The 11,358-nt window shown below is 42.2% G+C and overlaps 1 protein-coding gene across 1 annotated transcript in view; it reads right to left on the bottom strand.

The window, feature by feature from the left end:
* Positions 1–11,358, bottom strand: part of CCDC175 (coiled-coil domain containing 175) — a 59,534-nt gene that overhangs the window by 11,575 nt on the left and 36,601 nt on the right. Inside the window, exons 11-15 of the mRNA XM_015566479.1 lie at positions 8,903–8,974; positions 7,432–7,567; positions 6,768–6,899; positions 2,731–2,869; positions 2,085–2,164 (exon numbers count right to left, since the gene is read on the bottom strand). Coding sequence (XP_015421965.1) covers positions 2,085–2,164; positions 2,731–2,869; positions 6,768–6,899; positions 7,432–7,567; positions 8,903–8,974 — 559 coding nt within the window. The remainder of the gene's footprint in view (positions 1–2,084; positions 2,165–2,730; positions 2,870–6,767; positions 6,900–7,431; positions 7,568–8,902; positions 8,975–11,358) is intronic.

Here is an 11,358-nt window from a genome sequence, read left to right as displayed (position 1 = left end):
CAACCCCCCAATCAGCCCTACCCTGAGCATGACTGAGGGTGGCATCACAATCTCCCAATCCGCCCTGCTCTGTGCATGACAGGGGAAGGCGCCCCAACTCCCCAATCGGCCCTGCTCTGAGCCTGATCAGGGGCTGCACTTAGGGATTGGGCCTGCCCTCTGCCACTCGGGAGCAGGCCTGAGCCAGCAGGTCATTATCTCCCGAGGGGTCCCAGACTGTGAGAGGGCACAGGCCGGGCTAAGGGATCCCCCCTCCCCCCCGAGTGCACAAATTTTTGTGCACCAGGCCTCTAGTACTGTTATAAATCACAATCTTTATTCATTGCATAATCATCACTAGCAGCATCTTATTAAGAACATAAAATTGTATATATTGTATACTTACAATTTTCCCCTTCATATCTCTCTATGCCAATAACATGTTAACACATTTTGTACCGCTCAGGAGTTTTCTCGTGTTTCGTGCGCCATCTGTTAAGGACCGCTCACAAGTGTTCTCGTTTTTCACGCCCATGGAAAAAGGAGCGAATCTAGATACTTATGTAAATTTTGTTTGGTCCCTCTTCATAGAGGAAAATGTTTTACGCAGTACCATACATTAAAAAAGTACTCAGAACTTTAATTGTTTAATTGTTTTTGTAAATAAAAATGTTATAATTATTGAAAAACAACACCGAAAGTGCATTATGATGATTTAAATAACGTGCAGTTTGCCCAAAAACATAAACATCCCTGGCGTATGTCTTAGAGATTTCTATGCGGTACGCAATGTGTTAAAAGTTACTTTTTATATCAGTGCATCTCAAAGAATAGAATGTTTCCATTTTTAATTAAGCAACTCCACATACATGTTTATCATTAACTACTGATTATAAATTTTAAAAAGGTAATACACACCTCTTTACCTGTTCCCTTTTCATCCACTCCCTCCCTACCCTGCAACTTCTTACCACTTATCCTTGTCTTCATAGGAACTTACCGAAATAACAGATCTGAAAAGAACCTTAGAAAGCATAAGCCAATCTCTACCTTATAAATAAGGAAATCGAGGCCACCCAATGATGTTCCCATGGTTACATGTTAGTTGCTTCTAGATTCCCTGTCTCTCTCTTTATATATACACTAAAGGCTTGGTGCATAAAATTTGTGCATGGCGGGGGGAGGAAGATCCCTTGGCCCAGCCTGCGCCCTCTCCAATACGGGACATCCCTCTCACAATCCGGGACCACTGGCTCCTAACTGCTCACCTGCCTGCCTGATCACCTCTAACCACCTCTGCCTGCCAGCCTGGTTGCCCCCTAACTGCTCTCCCCTGCCAGCCTGGTTGCTCCCTAACTGCTCTTCCCTGCTGCATGATTGCCCCTAACTGCCTCTGCTTCAGCCACCGCCACCATGGCTTTGTCTGAAAGGTCAGGCTGAGGGGCCCCACTGGTGCATGATCGGGGCCGGGAAGGGACGTGAGAGGTTGAACAGCTGAGGAGGAACTGTAGAAGGGTTCCAGCACCTGTCTTGCCCATCTTGCTCAGTCCCATTTGGCTGGACCCCAGCAGCAAGCTAACCTACCAGTCAGAGCATCTGACCCCAGTCAGCGCATGTCACAGCAACCGGTCGACGGGCCGACTGTCTGCTCCCTGGTGGTCAGTGCATGTCATAGCAAGCAGTTGAGGAGCCTTAGCATATCATTAGCATATTACACTTTGATTGGTTGAACGGCCAACTGGATGACCAGACACTTAGCGGCTTTTATTATATAGGATACAGATATATATATATGTGTGTGTGTATATATATATATATATGTACACACACACACATATATATATATTTTGATATATGAACAACTGTCCAGCAAAAGTGGGGAAGAGGATATACACATACATACATATATATGTATGTGTGTATGTGTATATGTATGTCGTTACTAAAATTTCAAAACATTAATATTAAAAGGGTAAGTTTAATCAATGTGGATTTCCTGAAAACTCCAAAGGTGCCAGGTAAGTATTACTGTGAGTATATACCAACATTTTTTTTATATCAACATTTTAATAGAAGAAAGAAGAATGGATGCATGGACTCTTTACCAAAAGGTTCATTTGTCTTGTAAACTCTCTTGTCATTTGAGAAATCTGATCATTCAGTAAATTCTGTTCCTTTTTTTGTTCTATAAAAGAGATACAGAGAAAAAATAACTACCCACAATGTGCTTTGGCTTAAAAAACATTCATCAAAATAAGAAATGAACCTGGTTTTAAAAGTCAAATACTATGGCTTATAACAAAAACTAGCAGTCAGGTGATCCCCAACACTGCCCCCACCCTTTGTCCAACTCCTAAGGCTAAAATCACAGCTGGAAATGATATAATTTCCAAATTTATGTTAAGAAACAGGAAAAAAAAATCTCCACGTGGTAGTAAAGTTGATTCTACCTTTACCAAGTACAGGGAGATACCACATAATATAGTTGCTACTAATTCTTAATTTTAAACAATCTTTTAAAAAGAAACGGAAAAATTTGACAACAGCAACAGTAAGATGTTGTGTTATAAAAGAGAGGAAATTCGTAGATAAGAAAAAAACCAAACACCCAAACCATAGCGAACAGAGTTAGAGGTGATGAGGAAGGTAGAGGAAATTCAACCTTGCTTTGGTGGGTGAACCCGCGTTAGAAGTCAATGGGGGAAATCCTTACCTGGGCTTAAGGTCAATTACTTAGTGCCTCATACAAACCTGTGAGAGTATGACCCAGCTCTTGAAACGTTTTGTTTTTGCTCATATATTTTTCTTCTGTCTCTTGAAGTGTAGGGAGATATGTAAATAGTTCATCTTCCTTTTCTTTGGTACTTTCCATTTTCTTAACAAATTTTTGCTTTAAAGAAAGTATAGCTGATTGTGAGGCATGATTTCAGAGAACTGACATAACAGTCCAGAGTACTTATAAATTATTTGCGGGATAGAGTTCTCTCTTGGTCTTCTCCTGTCCTAAGGTGCATAGCAAGGTATCTGGCACATCCTAGATATTTTAAAAAATATTTACTGGCTGACTCACTTATAAACTAAGACGATGGGAGTCAATGGCTTTCCGAAGATCCTTTCAGTTCTATAGCTCCATTGCTACAATTCTGCTGTTATCATGTGTGTACTCCCAAATCATTCGAGGAACTTCTCTTGGTTGACAATATTTTATGGGTAAAAAAAAAAACAAAACAAAAACCAAAACAAGCAAACAGGCAGCAGGACAGATTATACACAAGTTCTAAGAAATGTGCATGTAAGAAAGAAATGGGAGGGGGTAGCAATAATTGGATATACTTCTACAGCAAGCATGTCAAACTCGCAGCCCATGGGCCCCATGTGGCCCACAATGAATATTTTTGCAGCCCAGCCACTATAACGGCATGTAAGAAACATTTTAATTTAAATTTTGTGACTTAATTTTTATAATATCCTGTTACACATTGTTAATAACGAACTACAATGTTCGCTAATGACTGATTACTATCATCGTGTTGCATTCATTTCCCTTTCCCGCCTTACACGCAAGCGCACCATTTCCCTCCACTAATACTAGCAGCAGATATTTTACCAGCCGATTGCCACGTCATTAGTCTTGGACTGCCTTGTTTGGTGTGTGCAACAGGAAATATTTCACTTTCGGAGAACACGAGAAATAGATTTGCATTACGCTTATTAATTTGTGCAGAGTCCGGTAAGTTAATGTTCAAGAAAAATATTAATTTTTATTAAAATGTTCTATTATTTTATGTTAACGATGACTCATTTATTTCAGCGCTTTGTATTCAGCATGTCTCTATCGAAATAAACCTACATTTCTATGAAAATTGAAGCTTTTGTGTTTCTGCGGCCCACAGAAACTTAAACCTTGTTTATTTGGCCCGTGTTAGCCTGTGAGTTTGACATGCTTGTTCTACAGCAAATGGGTAGCAAGTGTCCAAAGCAAAGCATGAATTTGCCTGCTTACTATTCAATCTCAGGTTTTGCTTCATTTCAAATGCAGTAATTTTTTTTTTCTAGAAAGTCAGGATAAGTTTAAAATGGGGACGAAGGCAGAGGCGGCCAGCTGACATTCACTATCCGTTCTCCTGTCCTTGACCCTCAGGACCCCAGCGTTCAGCAGAGCATATGGCTGCCACCTACAGGGGTTTGTTTCTCTGTTTCCCTTGCAGGTGGGTGTGACCAACGAGTATGTGAGCAGAAGTGGTTCGTGCCACTGCTGGGCCTCGCCCCTGCAGTAAGAAGGGGTATGTGCCCCCTTGGCCCCTCCCCCTCCCCTGGCTGGAGAGGATGAGAATGAAGGCCGCCACCTGGACCCACAGGTGTTAGCCATTCCCTGCGCAGATGGACCTGCCCCTCCCGCCGGGGACTGCTCCCCTTTAGCCTCTACCGAGAAAGAGAAAAAACCGTCTCTCCTGCTGCAATGACCAGCCCAGTGGGTCTTCTCAACTCGATACGCAGGCTCTTAAGGTTTCAATAGGCCGTACTTGACCCAGTTTACCCTGAAAAACTTCCATTTTTATTTTTAGCCAAGTTGTATCTGCATGTAACTTGAAGAAATCCCTGAGTGCCAGCAGGGCAGCAATAGACATGCTTCCCCAGCAGGAGGCGCCCTAAAACACAGCTGACCAGAGGCCAGTGCCCTTCGACCCTCCCCCAAAGAGATAAACTCGGATGAAGGGATAAAATAATAATACAAAATATCATGGCACGGGTGGGTACTAGAGCGCCAGGTTGAGGACCAGCACCTCTTGGGCAAACCTTCTAGGTCCCCGCCAGGGACATGCCCACTTAAATGAGGCACCAAACCCAGGAGAGCCCGATGTCATGATTTCCCACCAGTTAGGGCTCCCAGTCAAGACTCAGCACACCCACCAGGGGGCTTTTCTACACAGGCTGTGCTACCTGACCCTACAGCTGCCAGTGCCCCCTTATCAGGCTACCAGGGCAGGAAGCCAACACGGTCAGCCACGGTCCACTTCCCAACAGAGAGCGGCTTGCTAACCCTGCACGATACACCTTGCATATGTTCACTGTGTTTTGGCATCTCTTTGATACAAGCAGCTTGTTTATACCCTAATTAACACAGTGATACACCAGCCTATGTCCCCTTCTAAATTGCCATTAAAATCCTTATAAATAAATATAGGAACACACACACACACACGCACACACACACACCATGATTTAAAAATGTCACAGTGCAGAATCAGAAAATTTCTCCAGACTGCAGTGTGAAAAAACTCAATTGTGTGTTACCTGTATTATGCTCTCTACAGAAGAATAGCAGGGCATCGGGGGAGGGGGAGATAAGGAGGTGTGCGGATGCATTAATTCATTCCTATTGTCTGCCGTCTCCCCATTTCTGCTCCAGCCACCTGTCCCCTTTCTATTCCTCAGGTAGGACAGCGCTGCCTCAGACCTTCATGCCCAGCATGCCCTCGGCCCGGCACCGCCTCCTACAGCCTTCTCCACGGCAGGCAAGCTCCCTCACGCCTGCAGGGCGGGGCCCTCTCTGACTACCCTATTCAAAACAGCGCACACTCCAGCCCATGTCCCTGCTTTCTTTTTCTCTATAGCACTCATCACCATTGAATCTACTACTTGTTCTCTTTGTGTATCTTGTTTCTTTTCAAACTCCCCCCACTGGGCGTTTGAAAGGCCAACCTCTGTTGTCTTTTGTTTTCTGTTAGCATCTAGCAGAATACCTCGCACCCAGATGTGGTACAACCAACAGAGAAGTGCTCCCACCCACCGCTCCCCACCGTCCCCTCTGATTCTGTGCCATCCTGTGCTGCGCTCTCCGCCATCTGCTCCCTGCCTTGTGCCGCTTGCCATGTCACCTCTCCCTGCGCCTAGCCAGCCCTCTGACATCTCTGCCTGTGCTCCCGAGTTGCTGACTTTCCGCGAAGTTACATTTTTTTTTAATTCAGGAAAGAATGTTTGATCCCAGTTTTCGTCTGTGGCGGCGTCACTTTTCTGAGTGCTCTTCATTTGCAGGGACGCTTTGCTCAGCCTTTTGTCTGTTCTCACAGCATTTTTTGTGTGGAAGGTGTGCCTGCTTCTTGCCTGTCACTCATATTAGAAGTGGCTCTTCTTGGATTAGTTATCTGCAGAGGCTTCTGGATGAGGTATTGGGGAATAAGTACCTGGGGGGTGGGGGGTGCCGAACCTTTTGAGCTCGGCGTGTCAGCGTTTTGAAAAACCCTAGCTTGGACCAGGGTCAGATCTAAACTTTGAAACGTAAGGGCTCCCTACTCCATCGCTACAGCAAGGGACTGCTGCCTTCAAACACAAACTGTTTGGTGTTGCCGGGCCTCTTTCCCCCTTCAAACCAAATCAAGTCAGGAAGGCTCCTACCACCATCACTTCTCTCCTCAACTTCTCTACCAATGCCGGGCTCGGAGAAACACAGCCTGGCCTTTCAAGGTCATGCCGCTGCCTTGAGAAGGCGTGGTTCGTGTTGTTTCTGGGCGCCCTGGGTACTTCTGGTTCCCTTTATCCACCTCCTCCAGCATCCTCACCCTATTCTATCCCGGGTCAGCTCTGAGCAGTTCCGAAGTCAGTACAACAATATTTCTCGCTGATCTATTTCCTTTTTAGGAAAAGAAGAAAGATTCAGAATGAAATGTAGTTTTCTTCACACTAAAAGATTTGTCTTATAGTTAACTAATTAGAGGAGCATGGGACATATACCCCTTTCCCGGCACACAGCCCTCTATAATTATTCTTAGATGTAAAATAAAATTTACCTCATACTTGCTCAATTCTTGAATTAACTTTTTTTCATTGATGACAAATTCCGTCTCTGTTTGTTTTAAATCTAATGCAACTTTTTTAATCTGTACCAAATTTTCAGTGATCTCTTTTTCTGTCACACTGGTCTAATGAGGGGAAAAAGAAGATTCGTCATTTGTCTAGTAGCAGTCATCCTTGGATTTTTTTTCCAACAACCAGGTAAATGAATATCTCTTTGCATGAGATTTGGCTCTGATTTCAGGTCATTATTTCTCAGTAACCACTGAAAAGGTGTTTTCCCCCTTCAGAGATTAATTTCTTCGCCAAATAGTATTTATAAATGACACGAGGAAATGGAGAATGGGTCCGTGAACAATGGAGGGTGGGCAGAGGGTAAATATGGAAGTTAAATAAATGATGTTTGATCTCTTTATTTTTAGAAACAAATTCCTAAAAAACAATGAAGTGTCTGATCACAGGAGAAAATTGCCACTTCATTTGCTAAATTCCTATAGCTAATACACAGCAAATGGATATATTTCTTAGGAAGATTACATAGTTCACCCTAAGCTTGAAGTCAGCTGAAAGGAAAATATCTTTGCGTTAAACTTAATATTGAAGGACAATTACTGATATGCAATATAGGAAACAGATACTAAGTCTGTTGTGTTCCCTTACCTCTTCTATTAACTCACTGCGTCTATCTTCTGCGGCCTTGATTTGATCCATAACAGTGTGTAATTCTTCTTTCATCTTGAGTAGCCAACGCCCATGTCTTTTCGTCAAACAAGCTATTTTCCACCGAGTCAGAACACTAGAGATTAGAACAAAAAGATTGGAACAATTTTATGTCATCATTAAGTTGACATAACGGTCTACTGAAAAGATGAAGGGATGCAAAGCAAAACAAAGTCTCTGATCACACAAAACTGTTTGTGCTATTGGCGATGCAGACTCCACATTAGCTAAAGATAATAAGACAAAACGTTGACTGCCTCAATGCCGGATCTGCACGTTGCTTTAAAGTAAGACGCTCTGCCCTGACCGGTTTGGCTCAGTGGATAGAGCGTCGGCCTGCGAACTGAAGGGTCCCAGGTTTGATTCCGGTCAAGGGCATGTACCTTGGTTTCAGGCACATCCCCAGTAGGGAGTGTGCAGGAGGCAGCTGAATCGATGTTTCTCTCTCATTGATGTTTCTAACTCTCTATCCCTCTCCTTCTCTCTTCCTCTCTGTAAAAAAATCATTAATAAAAAAAGTAAGATGCTCAGTGGGCCCATCCAATAGGACAGCGGACAAACCACACTTGGCAGCTTGCCTCCTTTAGGTGAGGAGAGAAATGGGAAAGGTTCGGGGGCAGTGGAAGAAAGGAGAGGCCCAGGCAGAAGAGTCATGGAAGTACCTAAATGACCCAAAGTGCTAATGAGGGATTTCAAGCTTCTAGGTTCTCAAATTTCTCTCCACCATAACATAGAAAAGCTAAATAATTGGGAGCCAGAATGTGCCATTTGAGTCTTATATACATCATATTATTACCAATGACAATAACAATAAAACAAATAGAGTTATGTTTTCCCAAGCGCTTCTTAGATGCCAGGTGCTGATCCAAATACTTTACACGGGTCATGACATTTGCCATGATGGGGCGGCACCACTATCATTCCCCCCTTTACAGGGATGGGAGCAGAGAGATAATGAAATAACTGAGCAGTGATCCCAGAGTGAGTTAGAGGTAGAGCCATCAGGGTCACCCCTCTGCAGAGCCTGTACTCCCACCGCTTCTCTGTCCCTGCACATCCCCTGCTGTCCCCACGAGGCCTGGATGTGCAAAAGACATTACACATTCTTGGCAATTTCACTTTTACTATTTTGTGACTTTACTTGATTGAAATGGAAAACTTTGGTTCTGGTCAGGGCCAAAAAATGTGCATGCGCAGGCACGCGCGCACACACACACACACAAACACACCCCCCCACACACACATACACACTTATATACATACATGTAGATCCAGAACTCACACAATTTAGCTTAAGAAAATCAGTTTCTTGGATTCTAGCAACCAACAAGTACTCTGATTTCCTCCCTCCTTTGGGGCACTGTTCATTCAGATACTAAATAACACACACAAAGGGACTGGTTTCCTTTACCATCTCTGAATTTCTCTTTCCAGGTTTTCACTCAGGATTTGTATGTGCTTCCGATAGACTTCCTGTGTTGCTCTGAAAACATGGAAAAGATATTGGATTTGGCGTTTATTTATAGGAGCTGTTAGAATATATAAAAACTTATGTGTAAACCTTATGCGCAATAAGGTTCTTGCTTAATTGGGACCCAAAACAAACCTTGTGAAACCACTGAAGAATTTAGTTGCAGAATGACAGAAAGATAACTGTGCAAGCACACACCGATTTTGCAAGTATCGAGGTGGACATCCAAGGAGAGGGAACAGACTCTGGGGATGCAGCTGGAGAAAGATTATTGGAGGTTCCTGTTTGACAGGAGGAGACACGTGGGTGGCCGGAACGGAGAAGCAATCCTACCAAGGAAAGGACCTCGCTGTTTGTAAAGATACTGGGGAACAGAACAGCAAGTCGGGACCCCTGTGACGAAGGCAGACTCGCTGCCCACAGATGAAGGGAAATAGCACTTTATTATTCTCATTCCCTTTATTCCCTAAGTGCTTCATCATGCACAGTGATGAGTTAAAGGCCACATAAGTAAAATGAGACTTTATACCTTATCAAAAGATAGAAATATTGACAAATGCAACTTAGAATAGGAAATACTGTTAAATAAACTAAAAACACACTGTGCTCATGTTTTTTTTTTCTTCTCTATTTGAAATCAATTTCTTACCAAAATAAACATAATATCCTCCCCTGGAACTGCAGGGTTCTTTATAATTTTCCCCAACATTATTGATTTTATTTATTTACATTTTAATTTTAATTCCCACAGGGGTTGACTAATTTAAAATAAAGCAACAGTAACAGAAAAAAATCCTTAATGGATGCCAGTATTTGGCTCTGAGCTTCCTGGTGATCAGAGTAATGATGACACAATAATTCACCGTAAATTTGCATTATTCACAAGGAACGTAAAACCTCAATCAACTCAGTTCTATTTTCCTGCTCTCTATAGTGAAGGGTTTATAGTTTCTTTTCTGAGGCTCACATGATGAAAAATAGATGTTTAAAAATATGATTTAACGCCGAAACCGGTTTGGCTCAGTGGATGGAGCGTCGGCCTGCGGACTGAGGAGTCCCGGGTTCGATTCTGGTCAGGGGCATGTACCTGGGTTGCGGGCGCGTCCCCAGTGGGGAGTGTGCAGGAGGCAGCTAATCGATGTTTCTCTCTCATCGATGTTTCTAACTCTCTATCTCTCTCCCTTCCTCTCTGCAAAAAATCAATAACATACATTTTAAAAAAATATGATTTAACAATATGTGGACATGCAACCAGAAAGCTACACTTCCTGCCCGCTCTACCTTTCTGTTGATATGTGTCAAATTTTCATCACCACTCATCTTAGTTTTCTGTAAGTTAGTCTCTTCAGTATCCTATATTCAAGTCAGTTATCTCTCTATGAGTGGCGATATTATTCCCCCATTTGATAAGCAAAGAGAAAAAATCTGATTTGCTCTTATAGGCCTACAGTTTTAAATCTTTATATAACAAAGAAAAACTCCTTTACTTTCCTTCACCCTTCTTTGATTGTTTCTTAATAATTCACGCTATTCTTCAGTTATATACCATTCATTAGTTATTGCCTGTTGTTAGTCTTGATCATGTGCCCAATGACAGTATAAGTTGCTTTATGCCCAGTATTAGTGAGTATAAAATGATAGCATATTTACATATGGAATTTCATAATTATATAAATAAAATATACATAACCCTCTTTGACCCGGGAATTCAACTTTTAGGATTTATTATAAAGAACTAGTCACGCTGAAAAAAGAGATAGAAGAAGACATAAACAAGTGGAAGAATATACCGTGCTCATGGATTGGTAGAATCAACATCATTAAAATGTCCATACTACCCAAAGCAATCTATAGAGTAAATGCAATCCCCATTAAAATACCAACAGCATACTTCAAAGACCTTGAACAAAATCACCAAAAATTCATCTGGAATAAAAAAAAAGACCCTGAATAGCTGCAGCAATCTTGAGAAAAAAGAACAAAGTTGGAGGGATCACAAATAACAGATATCAAGCTATATTACAACACCACTCTTCTCAAAACTGCCTGGTACTGGCATCAGAACAAACATATAGACCAATGCAAGAGAACAGATAACCCAGAGATAGACCCAAGCCACTATACTGAAATAATATTTGACAAAGGAGGCAAGAGCATACAATGGATTCAAGACAGTCTCTTCAGTAAATGGTGTTGGGAAAATTGGACAGATACAAGCAAAAAAAAAAAAAAAATGAAACTAGACCACCAACTTACACTATACACAAAAATAAACTCAAAATGGATAAAGGACCTAAATGTGAGATGGGAAACCATAAAAATACTAGAGGAATCCAAAGGCAACAAAATCTCAGACATACGTTGAAGCAATTTCTTCACTGATACAGCTCATTGGA

The sequence above is a fragment of the Myotis davidii genome, unplaced genomic scaffold, assembly GCF_000327345.1.
Source record: "Myotis davidii unplaced genomic scaffold, ASM32734v1 scaffold281, whole genome shotgun sequence".
NCBI classification, from domain to species: domain Eukaryota; kingdom Metazoa; phylum Chordata; class Mammalia; order Chiroptera; family Vespertilionidae; genus Myotis; species Myotis davidii.
The sequence above is the reverse complement of the archived record's forward strand: the minus strand, read 5'-3'. Positions and strand labels throughout refer to the sequence as shown.